The sequence below is a fragment of the Citrus clementina genome, unplaced genomic scaffold (assembly GCF_000493195.1).
Source record: "Citrus clementina cultivar Clemenules unplaced genomic scaffold, Citrus_clementina_v1.0 scaffold_5, whole genome shotgun sequence".
Classification (NCBI taxonomy): domain Eukaryota; kingdom Viridiplantae; phylum Streptophyta; class Magnoliopsida; order Sapindales; family Rutaceae; genus Citrus; species Citrus x clementina.
Window position 1 is genome coordinate 24358157 of NW_006262201.1, and position 20285 is coordinate 24378441.

The following is a 20285-nucleotide window of genomic DNA, read 5'->3' on the forward strand; positions in this document are numbered from 1 at the left end:
AAGCACGCTGAACATGTGGGCTTGAGGGGAAATAAAAAAGTTGATGGGCTTTTTTTGGAGACGGCCCAAGCATGGCATGAGTGGGCTCGTGCATTGGCCGTGTCGGGCCCTTATAAAAAAGTTAGTCACGAGATGGTAAAAGTGAGGGGGCTCGTGCATTGGCCGTGATGGCACGGCCCGTTGGCCATTTTTACTAACACCATAAACTCAATATTCGAGATACCCATCATACACCAAATACACATGGTGATTACTGATTAAGAGGGCATGAGGGGTCCCACATGTCAGATGCGAAATGGTAAAAAAAAACTCCAAAAAGTCAGTCACGAGAAATATCTCTATCACCTAAAAGATAATATTTTATTTTGCAAAATCAAATATTAAAATATCTTGTTGAAAAAGTGGGGACAACTGACTGTCACCTCTGCTAAAAGTGAAGGACAGCATATCAAAGACAGCGACCTATAGCAGCCCTACCAGACAACCTCTGCTGAGGTATCTTGGACCACCCTTCAGCGTACACCATGTGTCCAAAAGGAAAAATTACGACATAAATACCCTTCTTGCTCCCCAAGCATGCTCTTAACGGCCCAAAAATCATGAAAAAAGGTAAAAGGACAGAAAAAGCCTGGAAAAAGAGAGCCAATAACCATTAAAAACGCACCACGTGACAATTGGATACTCCATAGATAAAGACATTCAGTTTCTATTTTCATCATTCAATACACACACACTCCTCAAAAAAGGTTGAGGTCTTCTTCAACCTTAAGCCACACTATTCATAGGGCTGGCAAGCTCTCGCCACCGTAAAAAAGCTTGAGTAACTGACGCGATCATCAAAGTGTGGACGCCGGGCCACCCCACCTCCACCTCTAACCTCTTTTTTATTGTTTTGCAAGTTAAAAACTCATCTCAAAGGACCTCCTTTTCAGATTTCGACATCTCACTATCATCACCATCCTCCTACTCCCTTACTTCCTTTGAATCCTAAAAATATTGCATACAACGATCAAATGTGGTACTCTGATTACTCAAAAAATAAATCTATTGTTTTAAATAGGTTTTTCTCTTTTCTTTTGCACCTAAAATCTGTCTACAACAATCATTAACCCCATTTCTTTAAGTGTTATTGTGAAAATTTAATTTCATTTGCCTTGAGCCGTTCCTATAATGATGGATAATTCAGCACCAGTGTCACAAGGTGTTCATTTATTCTATAAATTTACTTCCGCTACCATTCTATGTTTAGATAGTTGATTGTTATGTTCTTATTTAATAATCTGATGACAATATTTAAAATTTAATTTTAGTTTAATTTGAATGGATTAACTAGCTAGTCTAATGTAGTGATTTTTTTTTTTCTTATGAACTTGAGTATCAAAGCAATTAATAATGATTACAATCGGATTTGTTTCACTAATTTTCTTGCACTTTTTGCTTTGTATATAACTACACGGGCCTAAAACGAATCTTTGCGACAAAAAAAATGCCATAGCAGGATTGTAATTTATTTAATGTTAACCAATAAAATTAGTCATTGTTTGTTAGTTTTTGCTCGATACTAGTTAAGCAAATTTAAAGTTCCTTTAGGTGTTGGGGAAAATTTATTAAAATCCATTTTTTGTCAAAGCCATCTCATTGTCTCATTGTGTGCCAAATTTTGAAAAGTGCTTTCAATTATTTTCCATTTTGCAAACAGAAAACTGTTTTCAGAATTAGACATGTAAATTCAAAGTTTTAAAGTCATTATCCGCACAATTTAATCCCATAGACTACCACTTCAGACATCAAGTAAAGCAATAACATTGAAGAATTAGAGCAATGACATTGTGCACAAGGAGCTTTTAGCCATCATAAATATTATCACTAACAAGGGATACAAAGTATGTGTAATGCTTATTTATGATTATTTTAGTCTTACATGTACAAGTCCCAGTGATCGACATGTTACATGGAAATAATGTATCATCTAGATGTTAGAAATATCAGTAACTATGCCTAACTACGAGTCTACAACTAACTGAAATATGGTCGATTCAATAGCAGCAACCAAACCTAACTATAAACTAAACCCAATTCTGTCAATAGACATTAACATGGTACAAATGATTATAGACCAAACGGTACATGCCCTTGCCTGCTCTTTACATGCTGCAAGCTTTGCAAACAAGATCGCTCTGAATTCGACCAGCCTGTCAAGAATTTTCCATCAGAATGAATGCAATTTGTACTAAAAAAAAAAAAAGAGATTTCGTGACACATAATTGTGTATTGAAGCTATAATTAAAATAAAAACCATGAGAAACACATACATTGCTCAATCATGAAATCATCCAATGAGAATACTAAAAAAGACGAAAGAGAATTAATAAATTACAGACCACGGCAACTCAAGTTAGGGGGGCAAAGACTGCAGTCCACGCATAGCATGAATGCCTCTATGGTACCCATGTCAGATTACCATACTTCTCCAATATGTATACTGAAGTTTCTAAATTTTACAAATTTGAAAATAAATTTTTAACTTAGAATGCATATGAAACTTCTTGGATACTCATGGACAGGTGTTAAGTAAACTGTGGAGAGTATGCAAACCTTGCATTCTTTGCAAACTTGGTACATAATTGAAACTCATAAGCACAACACCACGCTTTCTACATGAATTGTAAACATAAGAATTCATGAAAATTTTTCAACAATTTACACATCATTCAACAATTCACAAATGATAGACAAAATGGCACAGAACTCACTTAAATGAAAAGGTCCTACCGGCTTGCTCTTTTTTTTTATGCATACTACAAGAAAATATGGTGCGGACTGTGGAGACCAGTATTTGGCTGTGTTTGGTGTTCAGAAGACATTTAACTGGCACAAAAGTTGTACCACAACTAGGACACCTTCACAACAATTTAAAGAAAATGAAGCCAAAAAAAATATATGGAAAATTGCAAAATCACATTTTGTTGTTCACGCACACACTCTCTCTCTTCTGGCAAATATCACCTCCTTGGCAACCTTTCTCAGCGACATGGCAAAATCAATATACCAAGTCATATTTCGTGATTGTCCAACTCTGGGAACAAAGATACAAAGACCTTAGCAATCATGTGATGTAACTAAATGGAGACTAACATGTAATGCAAGTAAAATGATTCATTAGATGGATGCAATGTGAAGTAGAGTTATTTCATAAAGAAAGGAGGAAGGTTGTAAATGAATAAAATTGACACATCACCAAATCCATAAAAGTATGTGTCTCACCCTTTTTTTTCCGATATCTAAAAGTACATAAGGAGTGATTATATAACAGAAGTAAACAGTAACTCAGGATCAGGTATTGGCTTTCACAATATAAATCATATAGATTGATATTTAAGGAAAAGGTACATAAGTGGGGTTTTACGTTGAAAGTTCTAGAATGGGCTCTTTCCTTTTTCAGTATATTTCCCATGTTTCTAGTACATTACCTCAACCACCTAACCACATTGGCATTCAAGTATCACAAAACTGCAGCAGAATTATCTTTTCGGCCTAAACCATTTTCTGTTGTGAACAAAGTTTCAGTAATATCAAATTAGTAAGACACAGAGAATCACACCGCAGAAGGGAGGAGTATCCTTACAGCTTTAAAGTTGTTCACGGATGTAGGCCAAAGATCTCAACATGGATCCCAGAGTATCTCTTGACACTTGAAATTTCACCTCTGCTTCTCCAGAAGTTGTCTTCGTATCTTGGAGCTAAGAGCACGGCAAAGAATCGATTAGTCCTAAAACTTTTGAGTATTAAATATTGCATAGCACCAACCTCAAGAACAACTCGTCCAAACAATCAGGCGTTCAAATACCCAAAGACTCGTGTCATGAAGACACAAGACTAGGTCTTTCATAACTTGTCAGTCTTATCTATATGCTACCAGGGTAAAATATATAATATTTAATTCTGTCAGTGATAGAATCTGAAATTTGAACTTCAATAGCTACTCTTATTATAATGTAAATATATCAATGTTCACAGTCTTGCTGATGATACTCATCATGTTAACACTGACAAAATCTAGTAGAGAAAACAGCTTTGAACGTTTCAATGTTTCCTTTGCCAGGCACCAAAATAATTATGGAAAAAAATTTAAGTTCAGAAAAAGGTCTTGTCAAAGGGCCATCTTAGGTCCACTGAATCCACCATAATCCTTTATTGAAATTAGAAACCAATTTCAGTGACCTCTCAACATTTGTTAAGCATTTAAATAAATGGCAAAGGCTTTTCATGTATAGACAAACAAAGAATATGGGAAACCTAAAACAGATCCATAGAATAACCAAATCAATTCAGAGAGACAAATTACGGATTCAGATTCAAAATCAGCTGCAAAGAAGCTGATCTTTAGTTCATTGTGTTTGTTGACGCTAAAGTGTCAAACATTTAACTTCCAAAGAGTATCAAATTTTATCAATAACAGAACATGCACTCGTATATGCCCATATCTCGGTCTAATGCATGCTTTATTGGCAGCGATGTCCTGTAATAAAGAGAGTTTTTGGATTGCATGGTGCAATGTGATAGTAAATGCATATACGACTATATAGCATTAGAAACACTGATTGACATGGTGAAATCTCATCTATGCATTACCAAATGACAAATCTGCTCTCATACAATAGGCTAATCCTTGCCAATTCTTCTTTTTCATTTTTTGAACGGAAACAGATGAAGTCCAAATTAAAAAAAAAAAAAATGAAAGTGGCAAGAGTGAAGCAAAGGTCCAAATGGGGTGTCAAAGAACCCTTCAATTCTTCCGTTATCAATTTTTCTCATGCTTAGGATTTTATTTTCATAAGAAAGAGTTAAAAAGGAGAATGCAACATACTTGCCTTAGATCAGCAGTTAATAATATTTACATTAGGTAACAAGAAAAGGAGGAAAAGGATTAAAAAATTCTTGCATACCTTCAGATTGATGACAGCCACCTTATTGGCAGGTGCTGAGAGTTGCTGACTGATGTAGGCCATTGATCTCAACATAGGTTCCAAAGTCGTTTTTGTTAGTCTGAACTGCACCTCAGTCTCTCCTGAAGGCTTCTTGCCATAATCTTGCAGCTACAGAAGAGGTAAAAGGAACATCAAAAGAAATGCACTCTAACCGTGCTTGTCAAAAGTAATGCATGTTTAATTTAGTTGAAGTACAATTAGCACTATTATCAACTAATTATCCCCAAGGCAGACTGAAAGATCGGACACAAGATTTGTTCAGGATAAGACGGATCTGTTCCACATTATAGGACACAAATGACTTGACTATTCGTTAATACAGCATCAACACATTATTTTAAAGAGTATCAGATAATTTGCATACTTAATTCAACAAATAAAGTCTGAAAGTTGATGTTACTAAGACTACTGAGTTCATAAAAGGCATTTATACCTTCAAGTTGATGACAGCTACTTTACTGGCAGAGGTCGAATTCTTATTTTCTATGACCCACGTCATGGACTTAAAACAAGTTAGAACAACCTGTATCAAGGAAATAAAATTATAAAATGCAATTAACAGCAATCCTTAAAAACACCGATCAAAGATAAATCCTCTCATATTTCATACCGTACTGTCAGGGGTGCCACAATCCCGGTGAAAAGACACAGGCACCATGCTGGGTTGATTCAAATCGGAAACAGAAACTCCAGAATCATTTAAATTAAAGCGATGAGGCATTGCCTCCTGCCATGGCCATAATGATGGGATCATTTCATGAACTGATGGGGGTGTCTTCTTGTTACTGTCTTCCTGAGAATACAATACAACTTGAGAGCTTGGAGGAGAGATTTTAGCAACATTCTTCTTCGCTGCAAGAACCTTTTTCCCAGCTTCCTTTAGAGCACTAATCGCCACGTTGTAAGTCTCCACTGCTAGTGCCCCAACCTCAGCATATTTGATTGCTTCTTGACATAGTTTGTTGAAGCGTAAGGTGAGAGTCTCAATACCTTGTGTATCTGTATTCTGTTCATCTAGGCCAATCGAAGATTTGGCATTTCTTGTCCATCTCTTTAATATATAATGGCTTGGAAGGGTAAGAACATTTGTTACAGTGAAAACAGTTAATATATGCCTACAGAGAATTCCAGAGTATTCAAACATTTGACAGCTGCAACTCGCTTTCATCTCAGAAACATTCACTGAGACAATATATGCCTTGTCATCCTGTTCATATTTTGCAACGCGGAATTTACTGAGTACCCCATCACCCTCAATCTTATTTGCAGTATACACAAAAGTTTCAACCAGTTCCTCCTGAAACTTTGCAAAAACTTTCTTTGTATATAGGTTTGCTGCCTGTTGTTCCATTGGTGATGGTGTCTTGAGCACTGGTGTGGTGCAAATTGTATCATAATCTAATTCTATTTCCTTTTCTCTTGAATTTTCTAAAGCCCTTTCATACTGTTTAAAGAATAGTGGTATGGTGGTTTGTTGATGCACATACCCATCAAAAAAGGAGCTAATCCCTTGATTTGAAGAAAGTGCAGCAAAAAAAGTGCCACGAAAATAAACTGGAGCCCACTGTCTGCGAGCATTATAAACCGCATGAAGCCATTCATTTTTTTGGAGATCATATTTATCAAGGAGAGAGCACCACGATGATTCAAACTCTTCAATTGTTTCACAAAAGTTTATGCAACTATACAGCTCTCCATAGAAGGACGGATGAGCAAGGTATATATGAGCCAACCTTTCTTGGCCTTCTCTCAAGATGTGCCATTTGCAAATGCAATGGCATGTTTCTGGAAGTACCTGAGCAACAGCTACTTGTATGGCTCTATCTTGGTCTGTGGTTATAGAAACAGGAGGCCGATCATTCATTGCAGAGAGCCATGTCCGGAACAGCCACGTAAAGGAAGCCTCTGACTCATCTAGAAGTAAAGCACAACCAAACAAAACCATTTGACCATGATGGTTTACACCTGTGAAAGGAGCAAAGGGGACCTGATACTGATTTGGTCTGTACATTGTGTCAAAAATAACTGCATCACCAAAGTGGTTGTAAGCCATCCTTGATCTTGCATCAGCCCAAAAGACATTCGTCATTCGATTATCATCATCAAGTTGTATTGCATAGTAGAAGCCAGGATTTTCGGCCTGCATCTTCTTGAAATAGTTTAAAAGATTTTGGGCATCCCTTCCAAGGCTTCTCATTCGACTAGGCTGTCTGAGATAGTTTACAGGCCCCATATTTCTGGTTGAACGACTAGAATCTACAGGCAACGAATTCCTAATGCTATTAGGTTCATATGACAAATGATTTCCATCTGTGGTAATATAAACATCACCAGAGACATCCAGTGCTTCAGCCACATTTTTTGTGGCCCCAGCAAAATGTCTACGGGGCCGAAGGTATTGAACCTTGTTAGGAGTCACCATAGAATGGTTATGATCCTCCACAAACTTTGTCACAGTCCATTTTTCAGAATCCTTTCTCTCTATCCTAAGTACGGCATTGCAGCTTTCAACATTCTTCCTCTTAAACACTTCCCTGGAACATGCGAAATCCCAAGTTATAATTGGCCCATCAGGCTTAGCACGGGTGAATGGACCAACATGAGTGCTGAAACCCATATGCCTGGCATATGCATCATAGAAAGTCTTGGCAGCATCTTCTGAATCAAATTCCATGCCAACGTATGGTTTAGAACTTTCACCATTGTCATGATTTGTTACTTCTATTTCTGAAGAATTTTTGGTTACATTTTGTTTCTTGGACTTATCAAATTCAGCATTTGTTGCCACAGGATCATCGCCCTTTTCCCCATCGACCTCTACCCCTTCAACCTCCATGTTTGTAGAGTATTAGATATAAAATTGGTACTGTTCTTTTCTGCGCAGACTAGAAGTGCTCAACTCATGTTTAGCTCAACTTGAATAAACACACATACACAAAAAAAAAAAAAAAAAAAAAAAAAAAAAAAAACGCCTCTTGTTTAGAAAAACTCTACCTGTATAAAAAAATTATATCTCATAAGGCAACAAAGCATACGAAGTAATCCATAAATAATTATAGGAACATGAATAAAATTAATAACAGTGGAAAGATGCACAATGCAAAATACAAATAGCCAAATTAAGCTGTGATATACAAAAAAAACTTGCAAGAAAACCACGCTTCATTATATGCTTCCTTAACCAAAGCCCAACACAACGAGGGGAAAATCCTTCTTTACTTGTAGAGAAAGTAATGCCTCCCTTCTATCCTCCTATAGGTAAAAGCTCCACTTCAACATTGCAGAAGAATTATCTTTTTTGGTCATGGCAAACCAAAACAAGATTTTTAAAAAGATTTAGACATCATCTTGGTACATGCATGAGGCCCTTAAATTGCAAACCAAAACTTTCATTTTTTTCCCTATCCATAACTTGATGGATGAATATGCAGGGGTGTTAAAACCAACTAAGTTTTTATCAGTTAATAAATGACAAATCCACAGACATAAAGCTAGTAGAAACCTAAATGGATTTATAATAAAATTACAGTATAAACAAACCCCTCCTCCTCAACCCTGATGCGAACGGGAATCGAACGCCATATCCCTTGTAACATCACAATCGGTTTAATCAGTTAAACCAATTAGCTCTCACTTGTAATTAGCATTCCATAATTAAGTAGTAAATTCAGTCCTAACCAACTGAATGAAATTCCAAGGAGTCACCTTGACCCCAATTACAAAAAAAAAAAAAAAAATGTAGGCAAATTTTGCTATCTGAAGCATCAAATTTACTTTAATATCCCAGGTGCTACTACTAACACAAGACCACTAACAACACCAGCAATAATGCCTAACAATGGCAGATGATAATAATCTCAAGAAAAATGCTGAAACCATGTATATGTTTCCAAATTAAAGCAAATTCCAACTTCAACACAGCTGCCAACATTTACTCCTCATATTACTCCTAATGTACCCAAAAGCAAAAAGCAAAAATGGGTTCAAATTAACAGAATTCCAGAAAGAAAATGAAAGATAAGGAAGTAAAAACTAACCAGGGGGGTTGCAAGGTGAAAGCCTTGAAGAGTAAATTGAGTCCAGTGGTTGTGTTCTTGTGGGTTTGTGTGTGTGGGTAATTAGGGTTTTCTTTTCCTTTTTTCTTTTTTTCCTTTTCAGTTTGGGGCCAACTGGAATTTGCTGCTGGACTGCTTCAGCCTTTGTGAATTGAGTAGGACCCTCGAACTCAGAAACGATATCGACTTCAACTCGCTTTCTGGTTCCAAATTTTTTTTTCCTTTTTTTATTTTTAATATTTTCACTTCCACAGACCGTTTTCTTTCATTTTGGTGTTATAACATTAGGTCCCTTAAGTTTTCATATTTTATCAAGTAAGGACATAAATTGGGCTATATTGTAATAGGTAGTTCCGTACTCCCTTAGGAAATGACCAACTAACCCTCGTAGCTTTGAATTTTGACTTTTATAATGGTATGTGCATAGGCAGTTAGGCACTGCAAAGTATTAAACCACTTCGTAGTTGGTTGATGAACAATTCCAACTAAGAAAGATTTAAATAATGTAATTGCAGCCTTCTCTATTCTCCTCAATTATCTCCCTCACGCATGTGATTGTCTAATAAACCCAAATTTTCGTATAAGAGATAGACTATATCATTCTTTTTAATATCTCTCTAATTTAATAATTATCCTATAGTTAAGAATTATTTTTTCTGAAAAATTTATATTTGATAACATTAATGTTATAGAGATATTATTTAACCATTAATTCATTCATTATTAGTCTTTCCAAAAAAAATTAAATTATTTATCTTTTCAATTTCCTCAAAAAAATTAATTATTTAACGTTAGAATCTTTGACTTTTAGTATTTCTTTTACTTTCTATTAAAAACTTTGTAATCTCAAAAATCAGTAAATGAAAAAATTTCTTCCTCTCTTCTCTACAAAGAAAATTATTATATTCATTGGTTCATTTAAAAAAATATCAGTTTATAAAAATACAAAGTCCATTTTTTTTAGGTTTTGTTTTTAAAATTCAAGAATTAAAAATGGAATAAATTTTGAGCCTTTTTTTTATTTCTTTGAGTTTTGAAATTACAAAACAAATAGAGGCCTTCTAAAAAAATTTCGTCTAAGGCCCCAAACACTCTAAAGTTGGCCCTAAAAAGAATCCATATATTCTATTTTCTTCTCCTTTACATAGGTACTTTATTAGAATCGAAGTTTGATTGAGAATGAATTAGCAAAAGAACTGCAAACTCATAGACTTTCTAACTCTAACTTAAAGACAAGGTCAAGTCACTTGATAACACACCAAAACTACTAAGTTAACCCATGTTATTTTACTAAAAACTTATAGTGTGTTTACTTGAGAATGAAGAAATGAGAATAAAGGAATGAGAATGAAACTTATATTTACTTGGCAAAATGTAATTTGGGAATAAGAATAAAATGTATGTGTCTCGCACAATTTGGGAATAAGGAATGAGAATCTCATTCTCATAGGTGGTTGGGAATGGGGATTCCCATTTCTTGAACTGACTTTTGTATCCCTCTAATTTTTTTATATTTCCCGAATTACCCTCGTTCAAATCACAATTAATTTTATTATTTTAAATATCATTATTATTATTAAATTTTATTAACTTTATTATTTTAGTTATTATTAATTATTGTTATTTTTTTTATTAATATTATCATTATTAACATTTATTATTATTATTATTATTGTTATTAATTTTATTTTTTAATTAATATCATTTTTATAATAATAGTTATACATGTATCTAGTTAATGAAAATTACATTATTTAATACTATGGGTATTTTGGTAAATTGGTTCTCATTCCTCATTCCTCATTCCCATTTATTTTGCCAAGTAAACACATCAATGGTATTCCAGCACATTCTCATTCTCATTTATTTTTGCCAAGTAAACATTGAAATTTCATTCACATTCCTTATTCTCATTTCAGCTCATTCTCATTCCCAGCTCATTTCCATTCCACCACATTCACATTTCATGAAGTAAACGCACCATTAAAGTTGTACTCAAATAACCCATGTAATTCAATAAAAGCCCAACAAATTAAAACTTTTTTTAATTAATATTAGGCTTGGTCTTAAACTAATAGTAATCTTTTAATTTGATTCTCGTAATTAAAATTAGGCCTATGGCAAATGCGTCATACCTAGGGTTGGCAATGGGACGGGATAATGAGATTTACCAGTCATAGTCCCGTCCCGTATATGCAAGTGGGATGAAAAAACATCCCACTCCTATCACTATATTTTTTTTTTTGGACAAAAATATGTTTCGATCCCGTCCCAAAAGAGAAGGATCCCATCACAATTGAAAATTTTCCATTCTTAGTCGGCAATGAAACATGATAGGACGGAATTTACCAATCTCACTCATGTCCCGTATATGCAAGTGGGATAAAAAAAATCTCACTCCCATCCCTAAATTTTTTTATGGAACAAAAATATATCTCAATCCCGTCCCAAATGGAATGGGATCCTGTGGGAAAAATTGTCATCCCTAGTCATACCTCTGTCACTACATATTTACCTTTAAGTCACTATTTATTCTAATGATAACTTTTAATATATCTATATCTATATATATATATATATATATAAAGCTGAGACTTAAGAAGGTGATATGGCATCACTATTTCTCATCTTTGTATATTCTCTATTATCTAATAAATAGAGAAATTTTCTTTTAGATTTGGTTTTTCATCTTCTCATAATTAATTTGATTGTTATTACACAATAACAATTATGTAAAGATTTTAATGAGGCATATTCTTTGTAATGAACATCCAAGGGAGAGTGTTATGAATTTATTAAAATAAATGTAGATGTTCATAACATATATCTCTTAGTCTCTCCACTATCTCCCATTAGCAACATTTAGCTTCCCAATAACTCCCACTATCTCACAAGGAATTATGATCCATAATTTTTCATTAATTTCATAAAGTGATTATGTAACTATAAAAGGAGAGCTCATCTTTTTGTTTTGTACACACACAATTGGAATGAATAAAATCACTTTATAATTTATTCTCTCATTTTATTCTTTATCTTGTGTTGCTTCTTTATTTGTATTGCTGGCTAATAGCTTTTTTTTTTTTTTATAAGACTGACTCATCTTAAAAAAAATCAATTCATATTTTTTATCAGTTTCATCAAGTGTAAAGTAAGAAAAAAAGATAATACTAAATTCTTTTTTCAAAGCAGCGTGAAGCGCGGTTCTATTTTCTAGTTTGTAAATAAATTACAAATAAATATCATCATTGAATAAAATTTGTTTATATTTTTTTGTAACTACAGTTTATTGAGTGTATTGTAGCCACATATTTAAATGACCAAATACCATAAACAATTATGTAAGCATCATTTGTATAGATTCTAGATCTTGTAAGTATATATGTATGATCAATGAAATCATATCTCTATGCTATCGGGGTTTTGACTGTCCGTAAAGCTACACTCTTGTATAATAAAATGTTCATTTCATTAATAGTTGTGGATTGTTTTTTATTTATAAATAACCTATGATTTATACATTCTAATATTGATATTGTACGCCCACTACATAAATCACATACTTTATAAATAAGGGTTATTACCGTATGCTCAAATAAATAATGAACGAATTAATGAATAAGTTTATAAAATAAGCTTAATAGTTTTTTTATCATTGTAATAATGAATTCCTTTAGGTTCTATTTAGTATTGAAGTTTTCTAATTTAAAAGTTACAACTGCTATAGAAAAAAATTATAATTATAAAATAAAAGTTGATAATATGTAGTAAATATAATTTTTAAATAATAAGTTTGACAAAAATAATAAAGATATTATAAGATTTTCATCATATAAGTATGAAATCAAATCAACTTAACTTCCAAGATATAGTAGTTAATATTTATCAAACACTTGTTATAACTTTTAAACTATAATTGTGTAACTTCAATGCCAAACATGACCTTAGTCTCTTAATTTGGACTTTATATAATTACTAGTTGAACTATTTTCATCTTAGGTGGAGTTTGTTTTTTGTCTGAAATCTGAATAAACTTGAATTAGTCTGAATTCTGAATAGAGTTGAAGTTTAATCTGAATGATATATTTGTTTTTTTTTTTCTGAAGAGTTAAAAATTAAATATTAAGTTGTTTATTTTTTAACTGAAAAAACCTGAAAGCTAATATTTTTATATTCATGGGTTTACAAATTATAAATGTTAAATAAATAATAAATATCTCAAAGAATATAAATAAAATAATAAATTATCATAACTTAAATTATATTCAATTAAATACAAGTTTTTAATATTCTATATTTTATATGTTGATCAATTTTATTATAGTTTATAATGTTTTTATATGAAAAATATTCATAAAAAATCTAAAGTAAATAAAAAGATAAAAATAATAATAGTCTACCACTATATATTATCACAAGTTATATAGAAATGGGTAATAATGCTAATTATTAAATTATTTAGGTAATAATGAAAATTGAGTAATTAGATAAGGATATTTTGGAGAATATTTTTTAATGATTTCATTTATACTTTTTAGATTAAGCAAAACTTAAAAAAAAAAAGTTAATAATTTAATGACTTAATGACTAAAAATTTTCATTAAGTTGAAAAAATAAATAAATTTAATGACTTAATTAATTAAAATTAAGTCATTAAATTAAAAAAAAACGGTCCCTTAATCTCCTTGGACTTTATATAATTACTGGTTGAACTATTGTCATCTTCTTTATCATGGACTTCAAAATTAACCTCTCCTTTCATGAAGTTAACCATGTACATTCGGCGAACTTAAGTATAAAGCGCTCGGTGGGATAAACACAACTTAAGAGATTTTTAACTTTCTCTCTCTTTATACTAATGGATTTCCTAATTTCGTCTTTCTATTTCTTTTCAAAAGGATAAGATTCTTGGCCTCCCGTTTCGTTCCTTCAATAAAGTCATCTCGCTAGCCGAGGTTAAAAAACAGAGAGCTAAAAATCAAGAAAAATAATAACATCAACAACAATAACTACTGTTTATAAAAATAAAATTGATGAAATTTTATTATCTGATTCTACATGTGTGTATATTCAAAATTTTAGAAGTTTGATGAAATTTTATTATCTGATTCTACATGTGTGTGTATTCAATATTTTAGTACTGAAAATAAAAGCCCAATTGTATGACATAACCATTGAAATTATACAAAAATAAATATGGATAATTGGAAATAATCCATCAAAGTATTTGAATTTTATCTAAAATTTTGGATAAAGCTTGATGCAGTTTTCCAGTTATCCTTTTCAATTTTTTTTTTTTGAAACTTTCAGGTGGTTAGAATGGGACCATACCACGAATCAACATAAAGTTGGATTTTTCTTTGAAAAGAAAAAAAAAAAGATTAAAAAAGAAAAACCCATATTTCATCCACCCACCAACAACAAACTCAAAACAAACACCCAACAATATATTTTGTTTGCTCTCCAACCCTCTTAATGATCACCACTACTTCAAACACTATAATTACAAGAAACCGAGGTTGTTGTTGAAGAAGATGGCGATGATGCATTTGAAGAAGTCGAAGAAGCCGACAGCAGCCTCGGGACAACTAACTTATTACCATTATCCTCCTCCTCCTCCTCCTCCTCAATGTTCCCCGTGTAATTGTCGTTGCCCCCGTGATTATTTTCATTAATGTACTTCGACACTTCTTCTGCTTCCACATCGAATATGAAGTCTATGTTGTCCTCGAACAACCCCGTGTTATCGAACAAGTCCGGCAGCTCACCGGCGTTTCCAATTGGGATATCTGGAAACGTTAGCGGAGTTAACCCTACCGCCGTGTCCAGGCAGAAACTCCAGGTTAGCTCGTGCTCGTCAGTAGCCGCCATAGCACAACTCGCGTCCATCATGCATGAAGGAAGTTGTGTGTTTTGCTGAAGTACTTGCTGATGAGGTGAAGCTATTTCTTCTTGTTGCGGTAATAATGCTGGCTGCGTTTGCTGCTGCTGTTGTTGTTCTGGTTGTGGTTGTTCAACTTCGACTTCTGCTTCGGTTTCTTCGGATTCCATCGAGGAATTCGGAAGAGGGAAAATTCCTTTCTTCTTCAATTGATCAATGTAATGACTAATGTCAAAGTTGGTCACTGCATTTGCACCTCTGTACTCAATTGCCGCCATGTCATATGCTGCCGCTGCTTCCTCTTGTGTGTCTACAGAGTGAAGTTTCAAAAGCAAAGCCCAAAAATTATTATACTTAAACGAAAACATAAAAGCCAACTTTATGATATGCAGAAATTAAATATAGGATTAGAGAGGTCACGTGACCTCTGCAGTACAAAATTAGTAAAGATTTTTAGATGTTGTTGTTTCAATGATTCTGCAAAACTTTATATTAATTGATATTTTAATTGTGGCATGCATGCTGGCATGATTATTGTGGGGACAATGCATGGATCTTGTCAACTGGAGAAAGTACAAGACAAAGCATCAGCCGTACTTAAAATTGAATCCCAGTTCACTTGGTAATCATATCCTTTTTTTCTCCTCAACTTGGAAAATAAAATAGGACAAGAAAATGAAATTTAAGGAATAAAAAGAGGAATAAATTAAAATTGGTATTATTATTATTATTATTATAGATCCCCAAAAAAAAAAAAATTTGCTCTATTTAGTGGTTGTAATCGCTATATCTAATTCAGTCAAAACCCTAGATCTTCACTCATACTAAAGATATTTTGAAACTTACCGTGATCCTCACACATGACACCTCGTGACTGTCACTCAGATTGGAGGATAGATCTTAGCTTAATTAATATTATAATTAAACTAAAAATTAATCACACAATGTAAAATCTCCCTTTTGACAGGCCAAGTCACGTGCCTTGCCGCTGTCTTTTGAAGCTATCTACGTGTAGTATCACATATTCTGCAATTAATTAGAGAAGATTAAAGTGCACTTAATCTGGGTTTTGGGATCCGACGATCAAAGCAAAATGTTCACTGACATATCTTGTGGAAAAAGTGACCCAATTTTCTTTTGTTTTCTAATTTGGGTAATAATATCTGGGTCCCTAATTTTCTATATAATTTGTCAAAAAGAAACATAGTTTGTGTATTGTATCAGCTAGGTCCTCATCCAAATATCCTTCAATATTATTAAGATCAGCTGGTCTCGACACTAAATGATAAAAAGAAAAGAAAAAAACTTAGATAACATTAAAAACAAAAAATAATAATTTTCAAGGCAATGGAGTTCTTTTCTTTTCTTTTTTTAATAAAGGGAAGACATCCTCCCCTAAGAATTATTTTTATGAAGATAATATGGTGTTTATTATAGTGGGTAACTGGGTAAGGGACCCATTTGACAAAATGGTAAAACTATACCCTTATATTAGGAAATATGAAAACTAAATCGCCCCAATGCTATTTTTTTTAATTCTACGGTCTAGAAATCCTCCGAAAAAAATGAGTTGTTTTGGAAAGAAAAATCACTTTCAGAATTTGTCAAAAAGCAAAATAGTTTGCGTATTGTATCAGCTAGGTCCCCATCCAAATATCCTTAGATATTATTAAGATCGATTGGTCTCTAATATGAACGTTTGGATGCCACTAAATGATAAAAAGAAAAGACAAAACTTAAATAACATTAAAAACAAAAAAATAATTTTCAATGCAATGGAGTTTTTTTTTTCTTTTAATCTTTTAATTGTATTTTTTTTTATTTTAATAAAGCGAAGACATCCTATCCCATAAGAATTATTCTTACGAAGATATTATGGTGTTTGTAATAGTGGGTAAATGGGTAAGGGACCTATTTGACAAAATGGTAAAACTATGCCCTTATATTAGGAAATATGGAAACTCAATCACCCCAATGCTATTTGTTTTTAATTCTACGGTCTAGAATTCTTCAAAAAAAATGAGCTGTTTTGGAAAGAAAAATCATTTTCAGAATCAGAAAAAAATTATTATTATTATTATTATTATTATTATTACGGGAAAGGTGAAAAGGCAGCATCTTGACAAACAATATAATAACATTGCGAACTGTTTACAAAACCTATTGCCACGTTAGCCCTTTGTTGACTGAAGCAGCCGAAACGGTTCGAAATTGGCATCCAGTGCATAGAAAATTTGTCACTATACTAATTTTGCAACCAACATAAATAAAATCACAAACTCGAAATAGATTCAAGCCCAAAAATTTTTTTTGAAAAACAAAAAATTTGCTTAAGCTTTGAAGTAAAAAATTATTCGCGTTTAATGAGAATTGTTAAGTTATATTATAATGTAATCTATATACCGTGTATCACTTACAGCATCTGTAAAATCGATGTATGTTACATGTAAATGTACCCTAATAAGGTCCTATTTAACATTTTTATTCAAATCTTATGCAATTTCAGCTAATATTGTCTATAAAATGCATAACATTCGTGTTATGAATCATGAAAATTAAAACGGTAATGATGATAAAGGAGAAGAAATATTACTATAAGTTCCGAGATAGAGATATTTGTTTCCAAACACGCGTCCAATCCGCGCTTCCCACCGTCCGTTATGGTGATGCCTGTTATCATCAAGGACTCAAAAAGTCTATAAACTCGAGGATTTTTAGTTAATCCATACCGTTGCTGAATCCAAGCTAATTATTATTATTTTTAATTAATCACAAGTGGAAAATTACCTCGCCACCCCTCGATATTTAGAAACTCCTCTGGAGAATCCACTGCTCCTCCTCCTCAGAGAGGCCAAATACTCTTCCTTGGATGCCTTTTGCATTTCTTCTAGATCGTTTTTGTACGTTTCTATCTACAATTAACCCCAAAAAAAGAAAATTGAAATTATAAAATCATAATTAAATTTTTACAATTAATATGAATTTTTTATTATAAAATAATTTAATAAATATACCGGAAAATTGAGAGTCGTTTCTGGACCCCAGTACTTGAGGGCAGCGAGATCGTAAGTCCGAGCAGCAGCTTCTTCACAGTCATATGCCCCTAGAGTCAACAAATAAACCCCCCATTCAATTAAATTTGTATTTATTTGGTTAATAAAATAGAAAAATAATAAATACTAAAAATAAATAAATAAACTGAGACTTACCCAAATAAACTAAGCCGCGACAGAAGTGTATTTGAACGTTACGAATTGACAAAAGATAATCAGGAATAAAAACATATGTCAGTATACAAATTATTAAAAAATTAAACACAATCAACTAATATAAAAAAATATTTAATTAAGCATAGTATTAAACTAAGATTACAGATCTCCTTGATTCTGTTGATTTATTTTTCTTTTTATATTAGAAAAGTAATAATTAAAAAAAAACACTAATTAAAAATTTACCTTGCTTCCCTTTCTTGTTCTGAATGTTATTCCAAGAGCCCTTGTCCCATAGATGAGCTTCAAACCTTCCCGTCCATCTATGTCTGTAAATTCATTTTACAAAATAAAATAAAATAAATGTCAAACATGCAATTCAACAATTCATTTGTCTAAATAACTAAATTAATTAATGTGCTAGTTCTAACCAAAAAAGAAAAAGAAAAAAAAAAGAAGAAAATTAATTAATTAAGTAATTAATTAACCTGGTGACGCCTCTGTAAACGGAGCTTCTTCGGCTGTTATTATTATTATTATTACTACTAATGCTATTATTGTTGTTGCTAATGGTAACATTTTTCTGGCGGCATTTCTCTTTGTTGTTGGGCTGATCATTTTTTTTCCTGGGCCGTTTGATTTTGGGTTTTTTCTCTACTTGACGATGATGATCATCATCGTGATGATGAGGAACAATGACAATCTCTGACCCCACAAAAGAAGAAGAAGATGAAGAAGAACAAGAAGAAGCAGGGGACCTCTTCATTTACAAATTACAATACACACACACACACACAAAAATCCTTTCCCTCACTTTCTCTCCTTCCAAACAAAACAAAAGGATATATAAATAAACAGACAATAATGTGTTTTAATGTTTTTAATTGTCTTTGGTTAGGTTTTGTGTGTGAAGACTTTTATGTGTGTGTGTTTTTTGGCAACCAAAGTTGTTTACCAAAAACAAGAAGAGACAGAAGAGCAAAGATGTGAGAGAGGCAGAGAAGAAAGGAAGTGAGAGTGTGTAGAGAGACAGCTTAAGGGGAAGTGAAGTTTTGAGTTAAAATTAAATAAGGGGTAGGAAAAAAAATTAAATAAATAAATAAATAAACAATTAACCATGGGGTTGAGTTAATTAACCATGAGTTAAATTTCAAATGGGTTAAGGGTTTATAATGCCCTAACACTTGGCTTCAAGTGCAGCCATGCCACCAATGGGATGTGGTTTCTACTCGCTCGCTGCTTTCTTCTATGCCGTGGAAGAAAGAAAGATTCTTTTTTATTCGGCTTCCATCATCCCTCCTGTTTTTTTGTTTGATTTCAAGTGTTTTGGTGAATTTTGATCCGTTGATTTTAATTATATTCATTTAATCTTAAATTCAAAAATAAGAGGGATAATCGCGTAGCATATTTTGAAGTTTAAACGGTCATAAAAAAAAATAATATATATATATATATATATATATATATATATATATATATATATATATATATATCTTTGTTGTTTTATAAAATTAGCATGAAAAGAAATGAAATTGAGACTAAGGTGGCGTTTGTTTTTTAACTTAATGACTTAAAGTGACTTAACTTAATTAATTAAGTTAATTAGAGGTGTTTGTTTTTATAACTTAATGAGACTTTTTAGATAATTTTGACTTAATAAAATAAGCTAATTTTTTTGACTTTTTACTTAATAGAGAAATCTGAATTAAGTCAATTACTTGCTAATGTAAAAAATATCCCCGTTTTATAATTTATTTTTTATGTCTATCCCAAAACTCACCCATAGATATTTACCCCACATAAAAATATCCCTGTTTTTTCTTTCTTATATTATATACGATAAAATTTAAAATTTATGGTATTTTATATATTAACATTTCACAATAGTTATGTATTCACTTGAATATAGTTTTACTTATAAATGTTAAAATATTATGGTATTTAATATATTATTTATTTGACATTCAAATTTAATAAGGATACAAATGTAAAAGTACATATTTTTAACTTTTTAAGTTGAAAAAAACAAACAACTTAATACTTATTTTCCGATATTCAGACGAAAAAACAAATATATTATTCAGATTCAGACATTCAAACATATTTAGAATTCAGACTCATTCAGGTCCATTCAGATTTTAGACAAAAAAAC

At 32.2% G+C, this 20285-nt stretch overlaps 2 protein-coding genes across 5 annotated transcripts; both read right to left on the reverse strand.

Moving 5' to 3' along the window:
- Nucleotides 1-1836: 1836 nt before the first annotated feature.
- On the reverse strand, nt 1837-9106 carry LOC18042319 (protein FAR1-RELATED SEQUENCE 3). 4 transcript variants are annotated; one of them, XM_024184078.1, is made up of 6 exons: nt 9026-9106; nt 5599-7982; nt 5422-5511; nt 4947-5096; nt 3626-3740; nt 1837-2192 (listed from the first exon to the last, which is right to left on the reverse strand). In XM_024184078.1, exons 2-5 carry the CDS (start codon nt 7822-7824, stop codon nt 3630-3632), a joined length of 2577 nt encoding a protein of 858 aa, XP_024039846.1. In that variant the 5' UTR covers nt 7825-7982; nt 9026-9106; the 3' UTR covers nt 1837-2192; nt 3626-3629. The 4 variants fall into 4 exon arrangements, with proteins under 4 accessions (XP_024039846.1, XP_006432553.1, XP_024039848.1 ...); XM_006432490.2 differs by having other exon boundaries at nt 5599-7903; nt 9026-9062; XM_024184080.1 differs by having other exon boundaries at nt 5599-7873; nt 9026-9045.
- Nucleotides 9107-14510: 5404 nt separating this feature from the next.
- LOC18042320 (ethylene-responsive transcription factor WRI1) lies at nt 14511-18904 on the reverse strand. Its single transcript, XM_024184715.1, has 7 exons — nt 18622-18904; nt 18380-18462; nt 18134-18142; nt 17939-18027; nt 17712-17836; nt 17518-17594; nt 14511-15234 (listed from the first exon to the last, which is right to left on the reverse strand). The coding sequence occupies exons 1-7, from the start codon at nt 18897-18899 to the stop codon at nt 14534-14536; spliced, it is 1362 nt and encodes a 453-aa protein (XP_024040483.1). The 5' UTR covers nt 18900-18904; the 3' UTR covers nt 14511-14533.
- Nucleotides 18905-20285: the final 1381 nt, after the last annotated feature.